The sequence below is a fragment of the Vanessa tameamea genome, chromosome 11, assembly GCF_037043105.1.
Source record: "Vanessa tameamea isolate UH-Manoa-2023 chromosome 11, ilVanTame1 primary haplotype, whole genome shotgun sequence".
NCBI classification, from domain to species: Eukaryota; Metazoa; Arthropoda; class Insecta; order Lepidoptera; family Nymphalidae; genus Vanessa; species Vanessa tameamea.
This window is the reverse complement of record NC_087319.1, coordinates 5853527-5876002: the sequence shown is the minus strand read 5'-3', so window position 1 is coordinate 5876002 and position 22476 is coordinate 5853527. Positions and strand designations below refer to the sequence as shown.

The 22476-nt window shown below is 31.5% G+C and overlaps 3 protein-coding genes across 3 annotated transcripts in view; 1 reads left to right on the top strand and 2 right to left on the bottom strand.

Annotated features, from left to right (window-relative positions):
- The window catches only part of LOC113400854 (cytochrome c oxidase assembly factor 5), a 390179-nt gene that overhangs the window by 11907 nt on the left and 355796 nt on the right, over window positions 1-22476 (top strand). The window lies entirely within an intron of this gene.
- Window positions 448-1541, bottom strand: LOC113400812 (shematrin-like protein 2). The gene is made up of 2 exons (XM_026640483.2): window positions 1415-1541; window positions 448-908 (listed from the first exon to the last, which is right to left on the bottom strand). Exons 1-2 carry the CDS (start codon window positions 1430-1432, stop codon window positions 546-548), a joined length of 381 nt encoding a protein of 126 aa, XP_026496268.2. The 5' UTR covers window positions 1433-1541; the 3' UTR covers window positions 448-545.
- LOC113400855 (uncharacterized) lies at window positions 18861-21811 on the bottom strand. Its single transcript, XM_026640527.2, has 4 exons — window positions 21628-21811; window positions 20438-20595; window positions 19633-19701; window positions 18861-18941 (listed from the first exon to the last, which is right to left on the bottom strand). The coding sequence occupies exons 1-4, from the start codon at window positions 21791-21793 to the stop codon at window positions 18861-18863; spliced, it is 474 nt and encodes a 157-aa protein (XP_026496312.1). The 5' UTR covers window positions 21794-21811.

The window sequence follows — 22476 nt, the reverse complement described above, 5'->3', positions numbered from 1 at the left end:
TTGCCTCTGCTTTTGTAGCTATTAATTGTGTTATAAGTTATTTCTGATTATGTTTCTGCTCGCTGTTTCAGCTACGTATGAGGAGAGCCCACAGGGGCAGGTTATATTAGCTCCTTTTTTCATATGAATATTCTTTCAATTTTATTGATATTGTTCAAATAAAAGTAATTTATCATTAGTATTATATCAGCAGTCAGTATGAACTAAAAATATAGAATGTTTTGGATTTTTTAATTTGTATTATTTCTTGTTATCAAACTTTTTATATTTTATTTTAATAATTATTACTTTCATTAATATTGTTATTTAAGATTAACATGAACTGAAATTGTTGCATGTGTCTGCTATGTATTTAATAATGTTATGTGATAAATAATGATTTATTTGTCTTTTCATCACTTACTGAAATAATCATGAATATAGGAATAAATGGAATGAAACAAAAAATAAAGATATGAATGCTTTATTCAGTGCATTGACCAATTAAGGAGTTACGTTGCATTGTTTTGGTACTTCGTCCGAAGAGAAAATTGAAGTTGATCCGCCTAGTACTTGCCTAAGCCATAACCATACCCATAACCGAGGCTTTTGCCATAGCCTAGGCCGTAACCTCCATAACCTCCCAAAAGTCCGTAGCCTCCATAGCCTCCATAGCCTCCGTAGCCTCCGTAGCCTCCGAGACTGTAGCTAGCTATTGGTACGGTTTTAAGGATTGGCGCTTTGATGATGGGAGCGACTGCTACGCTCTTTATAATCGGGATTGGAGCTTTGACTATGATGGGTGCGCTGTAGATACGGGATCCGTATCCACCGTATCCTCCGTAGCCGCCTAAACCGCCATAGCCGCCGTATCCATAACCCAATCCAGATGCATGTGCGCTTACGGCGACAGCCACCAGACAAGCCAACTGAAAATTATTAGCAATTAAATAGAACAATAACACCAACAAATATGACTTCGCCACTTAAGATATGTATGTATATATGTATTATCCGTCCAAATTAAAACTGATTTGCAGAATGTATGTACCTATTTTATTTTCAAATGAGACGGATAATACTCGTATGTACACATTTTTTGTTCGTCCATATCATATAATATTTAATATATATTAAGATTTATAAGTATTTGTACTTATAAATCTTAATATAAATTAAATATGACTATATGACTATATATTTCTTAATAAAGATAATAATCATCAAATAATTAACTTTCAAAACATATACATTAATTTTCGAAACTAGAATATAGCACAATATTGACAAAAACACAGTATGCTTTGCACTCAAAAATCAGAATGGGAGTTTAATCGCACTAATATTATTTTTCTGTGAATAAAAGTCACAAAACAAGAATTATTAAATTCGGATTCTTTACCATAAATAAATAATTCAATAATAAAATACTTACAGTGATGAAGGTGTTCATTTTGCTTGATTTCTACAGACGAAGTGTATCGATTTGTCTGAATATTTCCATATATATACTCGACGATTTCCTTTAATTTTCAGAGGAATCGCATGCGTTTGAGCATATTGCAATAATTCGTCATAATCATTAGTACCATCCGAGTTCATTGTTCGTTATTGCATTTGCATAATTATAACTGCTATGATCTGATTTTTAGTAAATTATATGTTCATTACGGCCTGTTTTGTTTTAATTGGGGTAGAAAATTTACTAATATTTATTCTTAACAATATAGGTTAGAAAAATTATTCGAAACTATAATTTTTATAAGAATAATGTATTATTTTGTTGCTCATTAAAGGATTGGTTTGATTACAGCTATGATATATCCGTTAATATTTAATTGATTATACTAACGGGAGTGGTTAGTCTTCATTGTTGTATCAGTTTTTTTATCATTAAAATATTAGGCTTAAATTTATAATAAATTATACCTTGTAGTAGGAGGCAAATAACAATGACACCGACCTAATGTCGTCTGTCGTCGTCTAAACGATATGAATAACAATGGCAATTCTTATATTATTACCAAGTGTTTCATCAAATGCGGGAACATTGTTGCTGTTTACATTCTAACAGTGCTAATTCCACTTTGACGTATTTTTGACAAAAATCCTTTTAATATTTGTCGGCATGACATGGATCATTATGGACAGGATCTTTATGATCTACAACCCAGCAAGCTAGCTACTAGGATAATATGTTCGTATGATTAGTTTTTATTTTTAAAATCATATATAAATGCATCGCAATCGCCGTTTTCATATAACTTATTTACACGTAAACCTACACTCTAGCAAGAAGACCTTGATATTTATTAAGTGAAATTAACTGATCATTATTTAAAGACGATTCATTGTTCGTGGATTTTTATTACGTGGCATATGACAATTTCTACATATGATTATTCCTACATACACGTACATGTTTAACGCACCAATAAAGATTTTGATATATGACAGATATTTACAAGATGGCGTCGCAGATTACAGTACTTTCTTTGTTGCAAATTTTATATATTCAAGTTTATCAAGTACGTAGTTGCAACCTAGTTTAAAGTATTTATCTTATTGCGTGTGAAACTCATGCACATCAAATTTTTAATAATAGTTAAAATTAAATTAAATTATAAAAAGTAATTATTATAATAATCTCGTTTATTAAAATCCAGACAAGATAAGGCAATTTGACTTTACAATATGGTGTGTGGAAAATGGTGTGAAACGTAATGACGTTGAAAGCGCTATGATTAAATTAAAACGGAGGAAGGAATATGCTGCTTAATCCACTTTGATTCGTATTATATCTCTCGAAATAAATTATGTTAAAAATAAGGTAAATAATCCACTGTTGGTTAATAATATCGCCTTTAGTGGAGTATGGTTTGGAATTAATGTCACGGTTCTTAGTTATTGCGTATGGGTTATATTATACGAGTACGATTTCGTTCGTTATATAGGTTTTACGAAAAACCACGATGCTTATTATAAAAAATAAAACAAAGTAATATGTAAACCTAATACCCTACAAATTCCCCACAGCTGAGCTCCTCTCCTATATGAGGAGCAGGTTTGGAACTTAGCGTGGTGCATGACAGATTATCGTCTACGTATCTCATATAGATTACCATCTAACATATGCAGGCTTCCTCACGATGTTGTCCGTCTTTGCTAAGCACGAAATTAATTCGTGTGTCCTGATTGCGCGGATTTGAATTTCAGAATCAGAATTATTGGTTAACATTTACATTCACTAACCACCGGGCCATTACGGTTCGGCATATTATATTATTAACATAACTCGAACATATGAAAAAATCAATGTATGCACTTTTCTACTAACGAATATCGTTAAGAACCACTATTCTATGCTGTGCATAAGTAACAACAGTAGTCTTGTATAAACATCCATTGTCAATATTATTAACAAAGATTGTCCTTTTAATTCAGGTGTTCGTATTGATGAAACACATTCTTGTTACGTGCCACTTCAATGCGTCACGCTAGCGGTGCATACAATGACACAACGTGTCACGCAACAGTCAAACGTCAATCGGTACGGATATTCATGATACCTATTTCGTTAGGTCAGTTTCTGGTCATTTATCAGGAGCACGACTCTTTTATTATTTTTAAAAAAATTTTTTTATCGAAAGCTTCACCGAGTGAACACCAGCAAAACTCTAAACAGAAATAAGATACTATGAAAGTGCCCAGCGTCAAAATAAAATATTCTGTATTGACAATACATTTAAACAATCGTTGTTTAGTAATCACAATTCCCAGATTTACTTTAGACATCGATTCGCGCTAATCTAGTCAAAATATAGCGCAATTACCCAAATGAACTCTTAATCAATAGACCGTATAAATTCTACCGGAATTCTCTTCGGGCAATGAGCTATGACCAATAACTTCGTTGTACCCTGATTGAGGAACGTATAAGTACCATGTCATCAGCGTGCCTCATATTAGTCATGCCAGTTGTTTCTTTGTGGCAACCGATCCTTGTACTTCGTAGTTCCTCAAAATCATTACATATGTATGCCAATGATGCGCGAAATGGTCGATATTACGCTCTAATATATTATATCTAATATATTAATCATTGTTGGGCATTGCCACCCAATTCCACGAAGTTTGTTTGATCTCGTATCAGTTACTCTAAGTATCTGTAGACTTTCTTGCATTATTAGACGGTATTAATGTTTATCATGGTCTTGTTAGTAAAATAAATCAAGGGCACGACTAAGGCTTAAATTATCATAAAAAGTACTTTGATTTGCCTTTTGAAAAACTGTTGAAGCTGTCGGAAAAACAAGGATGAAAATTATTGGTAAATTTCCGGAATTTTACAAATAATCTTTCGCTGTTATTCATAGTTTACATAAAACGTAAACATTTTCACAAAATGCGATAAGGTGCCGACACTTACAAATAAAATGTGCTCTAAATTCAGCCCGTCAAATCCCCAGCTTTACCTCCTTCATTTTCCTTATTACTTAGACTAGAACATCCGTTGTGAGCAGAGTGGTATTCGTCTAGTCGGTCTGCCAAATCCCTCAGAAAGCAAATAGGATAAAGGCAAGCGAATAATAATGATGTTATTATTTAACTTACTGTGTGTTATTTAAATTGTTTGTTCCCAAATAAAAAAGTAAATTTACTTTTATTTTCAACTAACTACCCGACCACAGATTCTATTGATGGACTATGGATGGAATATACAAAGTAATTTTTTTATTTTTGGACATGTAACCTTCCTGTACACAATCGAATCAATGGGCTAGAAATACAAAGAGGACAAATAAATGCATTCATTTTTATTAAAATAGATAGATAAAATATTAGAAACAAAATAGCACTAACATATTTTATTATTAGATACAAACGTAATTATAAACCACGTTAATGTTTTCAGATTTACATTGAAGAACATACGTAATTCCAAGTAAATTAAAATTGAGCAATCCGAATGATAAATCTTCGTGAAATAATCGATGCTGAATTAACCAAGTTAATAAGTCCGAGTTTCGTTGGTTGGAATAATTTATACGCCTCACCGGTCAATGGACGCGAGTTTCCTCCTAATTGCAAGGAATTGTTTGTGGAGGAACCCGATGTGGTAACGTTGATGGATTGTATATTTTTATGTGTTATGACACGTTATGTCTTTTAAGGAATTTCAAGGTGATTTCAGTTCGTGTTCCTTTTTTTAAATTATCTTTCCAATTCAAAATGTGTTCTAAAATATATTAAGAATAAAAAATACACCAATGAGAAAGTATAGCCAGAAAATTTGTAGTTATTCCACGCCGTCGAATTTTATCTGACAAATGTAGGTTTCCTAACAATGTTTTCATTTACCACTGAAAACATTTTTTTAATTACAACGATTCATATTAATTTTTTTACATAAATTATTACAATGTTTGCTCTCTTCGTTTCGTTTATAATGATAGTATTCGTTATCATTTTTATATTTTTACCAGCACCAATTAGAAAAACACGAATTATATTTACGAATTATTTCTGTTTGACTTCAAGTATACAACATATGAAATCATTTCTATTATTAATTTATAGAAAAGTCTCCACTTAAACTATAACAAAATTTCGTTCAAGGACTTTCTATTTTAAGAGAAAATTGGTGTTATTGTATATGTATAATATATTTAGTTTTTTTTTCCTGCGTTACAAACCGACATTTAGTTATGGTACAATGAATAAGCGGAATATGCCGTACATTTAATCAATAAAAATCATTAAACGCCGTAGGTGTGGATTGCATGCAATCAAATGTATTTATTTTTGTAAAATATTAAGTACATAAGATTAGGTATTCATAGAGTTATTAGGCGACCTCTTTTGCTTCGTCGTCTTGTTGAGCTATATCTAACTTCGAAGGTTGTATTATTTAAGATTTCTAGTGAGAATATCCAAGCAAGTAAAATGCTTTCCTAACAATAAATTGTCAGTAGCAGGCCGGGTTTAGGATTTTTTGTATTTTGAAAAGAACACTATTTGTGCTAAGCTGCCGTGTTCAAGATAAACTTTACATTATAAAACGGTTTGCGTTGCCTTGTCGTACAATTGAACTACGAGACTGAGTGAATTGAAAGTGCCCATGTGTTTATACTATACTACACTATACTTCACTATAATATCTTCAGTGCAGTCGGCTAGTCTCCAGTGTGCGTATCTCATATAAATGTCTGTCACATGGGTGTCTAACAGAGAACTAAAGCAGCGTGGTAGAATGTAATATCCAATTGGGCGGAAGAATATCTGATGAGTGGGTGGTGCCTACCCAGACGGGCTAGCACAAAGCCCTACCACTAAGACCAAATGTGTTGTAGTGGAATATTTACAGAGTGTTATTTAAATTTCATGAAAAAAAGTTATTCGAGGCGATAAATTAATATTTAGTGAGCGCAAAGACATGGGTAAACCAGTAAAGTTTGCTGTTGCGAAAAACGCTCGACATCACCACGAATAATGTAGCGGAGAACTGAATTTATAAAACGCTAAAGTCCGCCTTTCTATTCGAACAATGCTTAATGGCGCTCGGAATATACAAACTATTTCTTGGCAAAGTTTATAGAAAATGACGCAAGAGCTTAAACGAAACTCGGCCCACAAAGCGTTTAGTGGTTCAGGTGTTAATAACCCTGGGGTTGAGTTTAATCTTTTAACACTGAACGAAAACTTTACTACAAAGGAATATCTGTTCGAGATTGTTATAAAGTGTTGAGACAGGTCTTGCTTTGCAAATAAAATATGAATGTGAGCATCATACATGAGTTTAACATATTATATAACATAAAGTTAAATCAGAAATCTAAAAAACGAGACTTAGGCGAGAAAAATCTATATAATTATTGAATTTCTTAGAATTACTTAAGCTGCGGTTTGAATCTTTTTTCAAAATTCACTTTTCGAGAATCAAAACTCAAACATCTCAAACATACTCAAATATTTTACGTAAATTTCGAGAAAACCCGCTTTACTAGCCTATATTGGATTTTATATTTATTTCATTTAGTAATGGTTTATTTTTAAAAATGCAATATATAGGTACATTAAAGATTGAACAGGAATGCTAAGACAACAGATCTACCAATCAGTCATCATGTCATAACTTTATTACCTTATACGTGTGAGTATAGGGCTGGCTTATTCATTTTTACAGCACACAAAAACAAACAATAGACGTTTTGTTAAAGAATTACTGACCACCCTCTAAAAATCCAACCGTTCCTCAAAGTTATATAGGTTCGCACGTGACATTGGCGACATAATCTGTGCCCTCTCGGCACAAATAAAAGCCAAAAAAAAGAGAAATTATATAGGAACATCAAAATTTTCCTAACGCAAAATACATATTTGAATATTAATATATTAAGTTGCATTTTCAAGAAATAAAAATATACATTACAATTGTTAAGCGTAGCCATGAAAAGAACGTATATATGTTTCCAGAGGAAAGTTTTAGAGGTATATAGCTTTTATTCGACTGTGAAGGGAAGGCATACAAGTCTCGGGATGTTGAGCAATTTTATACTATTTTAAATCGACTTCTCCAACTTTAATTCTAGCAGGAAAAGTGCATAGAGTTGAATAAAAATGTATTGTCATACATTATACGCGAAAAAGATTTTTTATATGTACCAATTCCTTTCATCGTTTGATTAAGTTTAAATTAATGTATTCAATAAATAATTGCCACCGCTGTATACATTTTAAAATTTCATTTCGCTTTTAAATTTAAAAATAAAAATTTATTTATAAAATGTGTTATTTTTCTTTTTCCGTTTATGGAAATTTTAATAAAAACATGATGTTTAATAAGTGTGCATGTTATCGAAATTAGTTTTTTTTTGTGTTTGAACTACAACTAATATTCTTGGTATCTATGTCTATTATATTCGACTTCAGTGAAAAAACGTGCACTTTTAATATACACTATTGTTTTTATATAATTGAAACATTTAAAAAATACCTACATGTAAATATTTTTTTTATAACTATTATGAGTCAAATAATTATATTATAACTTATTTATTATCTAATAAAATCAATATAATATTATATTTTAGTGTATACATTGACACAGAATCCGAGCTGTCGCTAAACCGTGTTCATTAATATCTATCTGGGTGAGTCCGGTAAAATGCGTGCTGACTGACGATAAATAAAGAAAAGTGTTTAACCATCTGTATCCATATTGGAAATAAACTTTTACTTTACATTACAAAGACACAACTAGAAATATATTTACTTTTAGTTAAACAAATACCGTACTTACTCCATTGTTACATTTAATCCTATCTTAAGGGTTATACCCTTTCAAAAAAAGAAACAAGATACTCGAATACAAAAATAATTAAAAATAGTTATTCAATTATCAAATGGCCGTTGTCCTTTTAAAAGTTCACATAAAACCGGCTTGAACCAGTTCGAAGCAGTCATTAGTCGGAATCGTTTCGCTCTTAAATTATTCCCTTTGTCTTTACCGCTCATTCGCCCCCACTCCCTCTTTTTTACCGTTGTACACTTTAATTTCAAAGGCACTATTTTCACCCCAGTAACCGGCCAGACTACTGGATGAATTATTTGAAACAAAAATCTAAAAACGGCTGGATCGTGTTTTTTCATCTTTTAAGAAAATGAAAACCGTACATGTTTCTGAAATTATTGTTACAATGATTTTTTTTCCCCTAAGATTAGTTCTATGTAATAATGTATGTATGACGATATTTACATGAATTCTGTTTCTAACGTGAAACCACCCCTTGTGTTGCAGTGTTTTCCTGTGAAATTTGACTCGGTCAGATTAATCAGTGACTAGAGCTATAAAAATATAGTTTCATAGTAAGACATGCCTTATATATGTAATCCTTAATAATACTGTTTTAAAATAGTATTTAAATGTAAAAGTTTTTTTTTTTTAAATTTTAGTTACTAGAAATTTGTATTCCTTTATACAAAATATTCTCTATAAAACAATTTATTTGAATAAAACATAACATTTATCGTATAAATGTAGAAGAAAATATGACCAAGAAAGAATTAAATTATATATTATAAATTACATTATACAATCAAAATGTATATCAATAGTTTTTAAATGCTCCCTTTTAATTCGTTGGTACTTAGGTTTTGTAGCAACTTCAGTTTGTCGGTTTTGGCAATCTGGATAATCTTATTGCCATATTAATAGGTTTAGAACAATATATTTGTTCTTTTAAAGCCACTTCAGTGATTCTAGTAACTAGATTGAAAGGCTGCCGACCTAGTGATTGAGTAGCTTAGTGGTAATAAAACTTATTACCTTAACCTCGACTTAAAAAGAATCGTCTTTAAGATGTTGAGGTGGCCCAATCAAAGTGCTGATTTAGTGATTGCAATCTATACACAATTTACTATTTAGGGAATACACCGTAGCAGGTAAATTACGAACATTTTTGGTGTACTGTTACTTAATGTATACGTTTTTTATACTGCGTCTATTTTTATTTAAAATTACGTTATATTTATATTTGTCATTGAACTGACAGTGTTAAATGAAAGAGTGACGTATTCTTCGCTAATGCGCCACCAACCTTGAGAGTTAAGGTATCCCTTGTGCAGGCACAAGTAGTCAGTATACTACAGGTATTTACACTAGCTCACTCACCCTTCAAACCGGAACACAACAATACTAAATATTGCTGCTTGGCGAAATCACCACATAGTATAAAACCAAGTCGTTTCCCGCTGTCTGAGTCTTTAATAGATAGTGTGAATCATAAGGGAGGATTTTATGTAATACATGCATAATATAGTAAAGAAACACTGATAAAATTAATTAAGTTTTCTAAAGTAATGTCGTAAATAAACTTACCCTACGAGACAGATTAAAATAATGTACTACAGTATTGTAAACCTTAAAAAGGTCTACAAAAATAAAACTTCGTTGGTGTGTGTTAAGGATAACCCACAATAAAAAATATACTTTACTTTTTACGAGAAATAATAAATTATTTACGAAGCGATTTTAAGCAATACAACATTAATCCTTATCCAATTAAATACTTTAAATGCATTTTGCACTTAATATAGACATCAATATGGCCTGATTTAAAGCGGTTTGTATTGTCTAATGACAGAAAGCTGTGAAGGTTGCATATAAAGATATTCTGTAGTATATTTAGTATCAGCATTGCACCCGTACGAAGCCTGGGCGGGTCGCTAGTATGCTTATAAGAACTTATAAGTAGTGGTTAGCTCTAGTTTTCAAAATGTGTTTAAATATAATTATTAGAACTGAAGTACAAAAATAATATCGAATTTTATAATTATAAGTAATAGTAATATTAAAACCACCGTTTCCAGTCAGATTTGAGTTGAATATATAATGAGGACGAAATGTATAAAAAGTAGCACGAAATGTGGAACGAAATATCGAGTCTTGTGTAGATAAAGCCAAAGGTCTCCCGGGAAATAAGACACGATGTAAATTGTTTCCCGAAGCTAAGTTTAAAATTCATCGCGGCACCGCATTGGTGTATTCTAAAAATCTAGTGCGCTAAAATATTAAAAAATAATTTATTTTTGAAAGGCACGTGTACTGATGCTGGATAGTAAATGGTTAACCTTAGACCCTGGCGCTGTGAGAAATGTAAATCACTTATAATTGTGCTGACAATCCTTTATATAAGACTAGGTGTCGTGGATGCTCTTCTGGTATGTTTGTTTTTCCTTAGGGTTCAAGCTTGTTTCATAAGGAATTTCATTAGCTCAATGGTTTGGACGGATATAGGCTGTTGTTCCAAGTACCAATGATCTGTAAAATATCCTACCACCAGGTAAAAATGTCATTTCACAAAATAATGTATATAACTGTGCATCTATTATTATAAACAAATATTTAAATTATTGTTCTCTCGTTGAGGATTCGGGAGTAGATATTGTTGAGAAATTATTTTATTTTATTCAATATTATACATTTTATAAGACTAGTCTATTGCACGTTCCAGTAAGCGCTTTGAATAACGAAGATAAGAAGAAAGATATGAAGGATAGCATAAACTAGTGTTAGATTTTAGATGTATATTGTATTCATATATCGTTTTCATTAATGATGGTGTTTGAATTGGGTTGGATTGTATTATTTTTAATATCTCAAAAGTCCTTGAATATATAAATAAAAATGGAAAATATTTTACTTCTGTCTATGAAGAATTTAAACAAATAGTTTTAAAATTTCATAAAAATCGTTTTCTAGGAAGTACCAAGATTCCGAATACGTCTGCTGGTTTGGAAAATTCTCGTCTATCTTAATCTATCATCCGTCAACATCTCTTGCAGTGGTTTAGTGAATTTATATGTTTTGAAATTTCCTTAGAAACATGTAAATTTTCTTACGAGATTTTTCAGTAAAAAAAACTGCTAATGAACAATACATTTATATGCTATCTTAGTATATTTTATACCACATTATAGCACAAGGAATAATCTAGTTTCTACCAATGAAATTTTAGAATTGGAAATACAAACAAAAAAATTTTACCCGATTTAATATAAGCCCGAAATAATAATATATGCATGATTACTCGGATTCAAACATTAATTACTTTAGATGAGTTTATTAAATATTCGAAATAATTAAAATATTTTTGTTTTTTTTTACTAAGTAAAATTCTTCTTGAAAACAACTATGAGTGGAATTGCTGAGATTTCTCGTTTTGAGAGAACGGAGAGACGTACAACTTTAATAAACTCCGAACGCCATCTGCTTGAAACTGGAGAAATGCCCCTTACACACTAACTACATAAACTAGCTTTATTTAAACCTTTTTAATTAAATTTAAAAAGTTACCGGGTCTTACTGACATTATGTCAGGTTCTATTCAGATTTTAAAAGTCACATAAATAATATCCTATCCATTGAAGATTTTTTTTTAAATATTCATCAGAATAATATATCCATATGTGACAGATCGTAACGTGATAATTGAAAATACAAATTTCACATAGGTATATGATTTTATGAAACTTTGTTGGTTTAATCAGAGTTGAAATTTTCATGGAATATAATAATTTATTAATGTATTTTTTTAAATTATACTAGTTTTGAACTCCAAATTAAACTTTTTAAATATGAGCAGAGTCGGGTAAATTAACTAAGCGATATATAGATTTATTGTTTTAGATTATTTATATACGTAAATAGAGTGCTGAACTACAAAACAACTATAATAAATGAGCAAACTTTATTATTTTGGTGTGTGTGATTGCTACGCTAGACACTTGGACACCTTACTAGTGTGCGCACGTAGTGGCCAATGGTTGGCAACAATTTTGCGAAGCGTTCTCTGCTTTGACCGTCTATTATCTATCTATTGATAGCCACAAATAATCAAAGTTTAATTAATATTTATAAAAAAGTAGTTTACGGATGTTTTATTCCTTCTTCCAAAAATATAATCGAATACATGGATCTTAAACGACGTTAAATCGTTTCTGGTTAGAAAACTAGTGCGTTTTAAAGAGTCGAAGAGAATTGCACTTGGAAATCTTGTATAACTCCTTTGATATGTAAATCCTTCAATCCATAGTGGATCAGAGTAATTTATTAGCTTTACCTGAACAGGAGATAAGCAGAAATACCAGTAAGGTTAAAGGTAACTTACTTACTGTATGTTTTCTAAATAAAATAAGTTATACTTAAATAATAAATACTTAACATGGTGGTAGGTAGGTACCACCCAGTAATTAGATATTCTATCGCCAAACAGCAGTACTCAGTATTGTTGCGTTACGGTTTGAAGGGTGAGTGAGCCAGTGTAACTGCAGGCACAAGGGACATAACATTTTAATTTACAAGGTTGGTGGCGCGTTCGCGATTTACAGAATGGTTAATATTTCTTACAGCGCCATTGTCTATGGGCGGTGGTGACCACGTACCATCAAGTGACCCATTTGCTGGTCCATTTACTTATATCATAAAAAAATAACATATAATAGAAAATATGACTTTAATATAACATAAAATAATTACTTTATATTCTTATTTAACGCTTTAATGGTTCATCTTTGGCTTTGAGATAAATTAAAAGTCACGAGACCACGTCGTTAAAGCGATAACATTGTCAATGTTATTTGAATTTCGATGAATAATTATAATATTTACAAGGCAAGGATCCTTTTATTCTAAGCTAAGCTAAAGTCTGGAAAATCAATACTTTGTTGAGCATAGCGCTCATAGAACTGGATGTGCCCTAGAAATGGCAAAAAGGTAAGCAATATGTATCAATTACTAAATTCATTGATAATAATATTTGTATTTCTTTTTTTTTATGTCATAGATGGCAAAAGAGCAGGAGGCTCACCTGAAGGAAAGTGATTACCACCGCCCATGGACATCTGCAACACCAGGGGGGTTGCAGGTGCGTTGCCGGCCTTTAAGGAATAAGAACGCTCTTTTCTTGAAGATTCCCAAGTCGTATCGGTTCGGAAAAACCGCCGGCGAAAGCTGGTTCCACACAGTGGTTGTGCGAGGCAGAAAATATCTTAAAAATCACGCTGTTGTGGATTTTCAGACATCTAGATGGTGCGGGTGAAATTTAGAATTTTGACGAGATGTCCGAAGGTGAAATTCAGTTGCCGGGATTAATCCAAACAATTTATCGGAACATTCCCCGTTAAAAAATCGGTAGAAGATGCAGAGTGCAGCGCTCGAGCAAGGCGCGCGCACTGGGCCAGGTGAAGGCGTGGTGCGGCGCCGACGACGAGCCCGCCAGCAAGCGCATCAAGCGCGAGATGTCCAGCGACGACGATTACTCCGACAGCGATTCCGTCAGAGGTATGCGCTTCGACTTCTTTGTCTAAGTAATTCTTTAGGGGAATATTTTCGTGAATTTGAAACTATAATTAATTGTAACAAATCACATTTAGTCCATTGAAATGTTACATTGACTGAACATTTCCTAGAGGACGCGATTTTATTTGTGGGACATGTAGGGGAGGTCAATACAACCTTAACCCCAAGTTTGTGGGGTTGGCGTCCTTGTCCCCCGCCCGCCATCTTGAAAAAAGGGGTGGACACATATTTTTAAATATATCTCCGAAACTATTTATTTAACGGAAAATTTGTGAATACATAATTTGTAGCAAATCGTTGTGGCTACAATTATGTTTATATGACTTTTTACCATAAACTTAAAATTTAAAAAGTTATAAACAAAAAAAGTGAGAAAATTTTCTCAAACATTTTCTTTTTTTCTTAATAACTTTTTTTCTTTTTAATTTAGGACAAAATTAGATAGAACGAATTTATAGAGCATGTCTTTCTGAAAAATTTGTTTTAAAAATCTTTTCATTTTCGTCAATTTTAAACGATGTTACAGCGCTCCAAAGTCGACCAGGTTCATCAATGCTCGTGATAACTCAGCCAAAACATCTTTTTTACCTTACTTTTATGATCTCTAGTTTTCTAGTAACATATTTTCTAAAAAATTTTTTACAATTCCTACAATTTTACTTAATCATTACTGACTCTTTTAATCTCTGACCTTCTGCAATCTCTCTTCTTGCGGATCATTTCTTTTATGAGAGGATTTTTTTGATATTGCTTTAAATATTACACCTTTGAAACAGACAATGCTATCTTGTCTACTTTCTGTGTACACTACACTTGCAATAAAACTCTTATCTATATATAACAAATAATATGTTTCATCGATGTCTGCCTTTTGTCTAATGTGTTGAGGCAATGGACTTGTCTTCAATTCAAATTAATAAAAGTTCGACAACGGTATGGGTTCTTTCTTTTTAAAAAAATATTCTACCTTTTTACATTTTATGTATGAAACCTTCGGGTTAAATAACCAGTTTTAAATGAGTGAATATTTAAATGGCTACTTTAGTAAACATTACATACTTTTATTGAAAATATATCTTGTACGCTGTATATTGTGATGTGATTGCGAGTTTATCGTTGTTATGAAAATTGTTAAATATTCAAATTTATCTTTAAAGGAAAAGATAAAATGCATTAGTGTAATAGAACGCAACCTCACGACACAATTTTAGAGAAATAAACATAGGTATTTACTTAGAACTTTAGCTCGCAAGATCTAAGTACTTCCTCTTGGATGCTATCGCCTTGAATACAATAAAAGCAATTCATCCATACTATCCATAAATTTACCTTTAAAAGGGAGGTAGGGTCTTCCATATAAAAAATCAATTATTAAATTATAATAAAAATGAAAATATATTTATTAATTTCATCAACGTCTCGAAGTGTTCTTTTTTGCCCAGATCGGTATCGGAAAAACGGAAAATGCTCTGCTCACTCTGCTCTACGAGGCCAAAGTTTGCGACCGTAAATTTTAAGGACATATTTTTAAATGTTTCAAAACAACGAACATAATGCGAAAAAGCACTCGGTATTATTTTCATATGTCTGTAAAACTTGTAATCGTATGTTAATAATATGTACGCGCACTAACTCATTTGAAATTCGCGTTGCAGAAAAATCTGTGGTCGGACAGAAACTTCCGTCAAGGTTTCACGAATGTAAAATGCAAGAATATAAATCGCAGCTTGTAATTTTGTGGTGCAACCTTTGTCGAGTGTAGGAATGAACTCAAAATTATGTAACTACTAGATGAAAACGCGGCTTCACTCCGGTAAAATAAATAATACTAAACAAATACGGTTTATCATTTATTAATAAATTACTGTGAATAAGTTTCCATTGAGTTTATCGTACCCCTACACGAAAATATTATTTGGAACACACTTACAGAACGCACCCGTAAACGTCATACAGGGCCGCCCGTTGAACTTAATATATAACGAAACTTCTCGATTATACAAAATTTGAATATGTTGTCGACAAAAAAATCATATTTTTTAACGATATATCTACTATGGATAAGTTTCGATTGGGTCTATCGTAGACCTGTACGAAATTATTAATATAGATATATCATATAAAGTTATGTAAACGTTTTGTATGAATATTAATTATCGCAAGGGTCACATCTGGACGTGGAAGTTATCGAGTCGCATTAATACTTGATTAGTTTTTTTAGTTTTGTTTCAAATGATTCTATGGAATTATTAAGCTTAAACTTGATTTAACCTCAGTAGAATAATCCACAAATTAAAGCGACTTACTTAAACCCGGTGCATTTGGTAGCCATTATATTATACCTTTATATATACTATATTTGGCAACAGAGCTATTACGAATATCTCAATCACTCTGATTAGTAGTGTGGTTGTCTCTAAATTGTTTATGCAACCCAATACGTATGCGTTGATACTTTTATATACAATAATTGTAGCACATTGTCTCTAGATTTGAAAAATAAATGAAACACTTATATATAATTTTAATAAAATGTATTCTTATTAAAACACACTTATATATTAAACAAACATAGGAACTTTTATCTATACATGTAATATTGTTAATGCTCGTGTTTGATTTAATACATACTATTTGGATTTTTTATTGTCACAAAAGAAGATTAAATTACATAGAAAAAAATTGACGGCGCATAAAATACGTAAACATCAATAAATCAATTTTAATAAAAGTTATTTCATAGCTATTTTCAGGGTATCGGCCAAAGCAATATATTTACGTTCTGTTGCATAAGTAACCACGATGTTTTTAAGTTATTAATCGCTCAGAACAATACTAAATCAAATCAAAATATACTTTATTTAAGTATTACCTCTACAATACTTTTGAGTCGGCATTTTGAAAGATTATATCAAATTTAAAGCGATCCAAGGTTTGTAATGTAGATTATATTGAAAAGAAACGGTAATAATTTCCGTAATTACTCTTTTCGTACAGACATTCATAAAATGAAATATTGTACATCCTGCCTGAAAATTAGTTTTCTAACGTGTAATTTAAATTAATTAATTGGCTAAATTGAAATATCTGTAATATTTTATTATAAAAACGATTACCTTGCCCCGGGATTAATTAACTTTGTAAAGTCTGAAACTTGATATTTTAAGTTTACCTTTACTTTTTATAGCATTAGCAGCCTGGACATTTCCCACTGCTGGGCTAAGGCCTCCTCTCCCTTTGGAGCATATTCCACCACGCTGCTCCAATGCGGGTTGGTGGAATACACATGTGGCAGAATTTCGTTGAAATTAGACACATGCAGGTTTCCTCACGATGTTTTCCTTCACCGCCGAGCACGAGATGAATTATAAACACAAATTAAGCACATGAAAATTCAGTGGTGCCTGCCTGGGTTTGAACCCGCAATCATAGGTTCAGATGCACGCGTTCTAACCACTGGGCCATCTCGGCTCAGCTCGCCTTACCTTTACTACAAGTATTTAAATATATACGAATCTAGTTAAAGAGTGAGCGAAACGAAAGTAAAAAAAATCGATTCGTTATATTCGATTATAATAAGGCTAATGAAAGATCTGCAATAATCTTTCCGTGAAATTAGATCAACTTAATTTGATTGCATTATTACGGATCGGGAGCTTTATGTACGATTTGGTGAATTATTGGTTAATTTGTGTGAAAATCTGATGAATTCTAACACTGACTATTTGACTGACAGACAGACGACGTACTATGTATACGAGTGAACTGTCAGTATCCACAGTTTATGGAGCTACGAATATAGAACTGGACGTTTATATTTTTGCTTATAAATAGAAGTCAGTTGTGTTTTCCTAATGGATTTCAATCATACAAAATGTTAAATACGCTAGAATTATATAAAAATAAAATTTTAACTAACGTTAGTTTATAATAAAGCGTTAAATGTACAAAGAAACGCATAAAATTTCTATATTTTATAATATTTACTATTAGGTTAGGTTAGTGTGTTTATAATTTACTAACTAAAATCTGGCCGTTATATTAAAAACGATATGCATCTTTCATAAATATAAACTAACAATCCTAACACTTATCCGTTAAAACATACAAACCAAAATTAATAATAGCTACTACTACGTTCAAATTATTAAATTAAATTACCGACACAGCTTGCAGAATTAGCATATTGAAATAGTTAATTTGGGGATGAATGAAGGTTTTTGTACGTTGAACTTCCGTAATCTCTTGTCCGTAATTATGTGAAACTAATTCCTTGCCGCTAACGAAACGTAACACGATGACATATGCAGATCATACAAAAACTCTTAAACTCTAAATACGTATTAATAAAACCTTAAAAATATATATGTACAATTTAGTTGGTAATTTTTAATCTGTATCTATATTTAATCATGGAGTGTTTAATTAAAGCATGCAGTTGACAACACTGATTTTAGTAACAACCTCTAAATGAAAAATGCACAATTTTTAAATACCGTGAGTGATAATGGCTCAATGTATTTTGTTTAAGCGCTGTTTTAATAAGATTTCTTTATCATTGAGTTATCATTTTTAAGTTTAGATATTGTTCTGAGATGAATTTAATCAAAACTTAAATTTCATTTTTAGCGATTTGAAAGTTATAGGATCAATCCTAATTTTTATGTGGTTGTTTTTCTCTAAACTTACAAGAAACTTTTGTAATAGAATTTATTACAATAACTATTTAAAAGAATAAATATAAAACAATGAATATAAAAAAATCGTAATAAAATTGTTAGGTACACTTTGAATTAGTTTAAACGAATTAAATACATTAAAAAAAAATTAAAGCAATACCCAGGTTAACTTAAGGTTATGTTAACTTTGAGAAAGCTATATTTTATTATATAGAAAACTTTATTAAAAATTAAGCGTTAATTATCGCAATTCAAATCAATAATTTATCATTATATTAATTTATAAGTATTAATATTGTATTTATATTCAACTGATACTATAAATATGACGTCCGAATGTTTTAAATATTTTTGTCTTCACAAACTCCAGGTTCTGGAGATATGGTGAGAACATTCGAACCAAGTTTCTTCTCTTCGGCGAGCTGTGGATGAAAAAAGATTTACATTAACACTACATATAGTGTATGTAATATCTTATATATTATTTATATAATTTCTTAAATATGTTCTTTTCGTTTTGGGTTCACTTCTTCTCTTGACCATAATGATGTAGAAGATGACTCTCATGGCCTATTCACCGTCCAACCAAAACATAGTTATAAAAATGTTTTGCAAAAATAAGCTGAAGATTCCTTAGGCTTTGTGTTATTCAATATACTGAGATGAATAAATAAATATTGTGATAGATAGTTTAGCAGCAAAAAGGGAATAATTATGAATACATATGTTAGTTTATTAATATACATATTTCTAGTACTTCCAATTGTCTTTCTTTAAAAGATTATTTAATAATTATTGTAGAAAATAGTTTAAATGCAAATCAAATTGAACTTTACATATTATGTCCACACACTTTGGCAGCAGAATAATGAATGATAGATTGTAAATGCTTGAGAAATCCTGAACTGCATCCTAAAAGTTAAATTCAACACAACGTACTAATAGAAACAATTTGTTACGAGAATAATATTAAGTAATTTTTAAGAAGCTACTTCGTCGAAGACATCTTTTAAAAATCGTTTTTGTTGATCTTTTACTAGTACGAATTATTATATTGAAATTTGAAGATATATTATATTAATAACATTTCTGATTCTTATATTAAATGCTTACTGAGTCTTTATGAGATTTCATCATTTTTTGGACTCTTTTCTGTGCGGATGCCGCGCGTTGTTGGAGAATCTAAAAATAACAAAACAACTATTAATCCTTTGATATAACTGGTGAAAAGTTATCGCTGGTAGTATAAAATCGAAATGTTACACAACTAAGGCTAGGCTTTTATTTCTTTTTTATTTATATTTCAGCTTCTGACGTTACTGAAAAAATACTACCGTCTCAGACAACACTCAACGAAGACTACAGTCTTTGACGTCACTTAACGAAAACTACTGTTCCCTGACGGCACACTTAAAAGACCTTGACTTTACTTAACGAAGTCCACAGTCTTTATCATCACTGAATGACTACTATCGCCTCTGACATCACGCAACGAAGACTTTAACGTCATTGAACGAAGTACTACTACGCTACTTGATGAAACCTAACCAAATTGATTACAATCTTTTGTCATAATAAAAAAAATAATTAAAAAATATAAATTAAAATTGCAAATATTATTGTATTATTATATAGTTATTCTGTGATTTTATTCTATATTGTTTCTTGATTTAGCTGATACACTAAAAGCCACAACAACTGTCCCGTTTATTAGAAAAGGAAGGTAACATATGTGACCATAAAAGAGCTATTACTATTGTGTATCTCTTTCGTAATAAAGGGATAAGAATGATCCTAATCGCAAGATTAACAGTTTTCCTCTATTCGATTTTCAAACCCTCTTAGGTACTTTGTTATCAAAGATTATTTACTTTATTTATAAGATACTAAAGTAAAAAAATCTGATTACAATTATTACCGTTAGTCTTCTTTGTTCGGCTTCAGCAAGTTTCTCCTTGATGTCTGGCAAACTTATATCAGCGCTTGGTGGTTGGAGGAGTCGCTGGAGATGGGCCGGTGGTGTGCTAGTACGTTTGTTACCATCAAACTCTTCTATAGGTATTTCATATGCTACGGCTAGAATGACAAAGAATACAAAACTGTTAGAACGCTTTATTAGTGAATCATGATATATTTTTTCAAATATTCAAACGAGGTACAATTTAAAATAATATTATTAAATATTTGTCTGTAGAATAAGGATTTTGTCTAGTGATGTCCTCTTGATCACTTTTAGCCACGGTGGCAGACAGATAATATTCAAGTGCAAATGCAGGCATATTTTGTGTTCCCTTATTCTAATGATCTGATGGAATTTCAACACGAAAAACACCAAAAAAGTTTAGGTGACGAACCAACGGCTTCATGTAATTTGTAAGGTACCGGAATGTGAGCACAGCCAACTATCTGACTTAGCGCTGCTACTGAGAATTTCTCGAGAAAAGTCTAATATTTTTTTGGCTCGATGCGGTTTGGTCTTATGACCAAATGGCGGTGGCAGGGGCTTTAAATCTAGTCACTAAACGGACTAGACAATCAATCATCAATTCGTTAGAAACATTGTATAAGTGAGACAGATCGCTTGTGTGTGATGGCATAAAAGTCAGCAATAGACAAACTGAGTCGTGTAGTGGGGCCATATCTTGTCAGGTGAATCATAAGATTTAGGCATTTTTATGTTTAATTTTTAGCAATATATAAACACACTAGCTGGGTCCGCGAATTCGTACGCGTTTGAATTTAAAAAAGTTATTGTTTTCTAAGTTAATCCTTATTACATCAGCTATCTGCCAGTGAAAGTCCTGTCAAAATCGGTCCAGCCGTTCCAAAGATTAGACGGAACAAACAGACAGATAGACAAAAATTAAAAATATATATATTTCTGTATGTACCGTGTATACATATGCAATTAGTAAAAAGCAGTTATTTTAATATTACAAATAGACACTCCAATTTTATTATAAGTATAGTAAACACATAAAATAATTCGCATTTGTTGTATCACGTGATTCGTAATTATTAAGATAATTTAATCGTGTTTAAAGTAATTTAATGAACTCGCGATAGTAGCGTTGATTGATTACTAACAAAACATTAATAATAACTTACGAGGCTTCGGCTTGGTTGGTGTTTCTGGCAATATAACGGTTGGCAAGTCGTCATTGTGGTGGTCATTAGCAACATTGGCATTTGTGCCGTTGCCGTTCACCGCTTTTCCATTTCCATGTGCGCTTTCCGCCGGTGCGACCACGTGACCCGAGGAACCGCAGCCCATTTTGATATTTCATATATTTCAATTATGTTATAGTATCCACTCAAAAGTCTTATAATATTAACAACACTACAAGTCTTTTTAATTAAAAAATATATTTCTATTTGTTGTTAAATTTTAAAACGGAGAACAATGTTGAATACAATTTTTCCCGAGATCGTGGAGACAAATATCAGGCTACAGCATAAATACGGTTAAAACATTTTTTTAAGTAGGTCAACGTGGACGGCCAAAATCGGAAAGTTTAATTTTATTAAAATGAAGACTATTGAAATTATCATGTGACTGTACCACATCTGCGTTAAACAAAAGTCTGACAATGCACTGTTACAAGTATAAACTACTTCTCATTCCATTGCAACGCCAACCATGGGATATAAGGTGTGCCTCTTGTGCCTTTAATAACACTGGCTTACTCACCCTTTCAGCTGACAGAGCAATATAGAGAAGAACTGCTCAGTGTTGGAATAATTGGATTGTGTTCTACACGGACGGGTCTTCAAATAGCCTGACCAGGAAAATTAGGGAGAGATTATTTTCAAAAACTGTTATTTAGACTTCGCCACGTTGGCTTGAAAAAACTCTTTCTTCTTTGCAGTATGACAAGTTTGTATATTTCTTTTTTAATATTGTTAACTTGTTTCTATTATTATACTACGAAAATTGCATACATTTAATATTTATAC

Coding starts and splice junctions, on each gene's coding strand:
- LOC113400855 (XM_026640527.2), bottom strand. CDS start 21,793: ATGGGCTGCGGTTCCTCGGGTCACGTGGTCGCACCGGCGGAAAGCGCA. Junction 20,596..21,627: donor ACCAACCAAGCCGAAGCCTC/GTAAGTTATTAT, acceptor TTGTCATTCTAG/CCGTAGCATATGAAATACCT. Junction 19,702..20,437: donor CCGAACAAAGAAGACTAACG/GTAATAATTGTA, acceptor TGTTATTTTTAG/ATTCTCCAACAACGCGCGGC.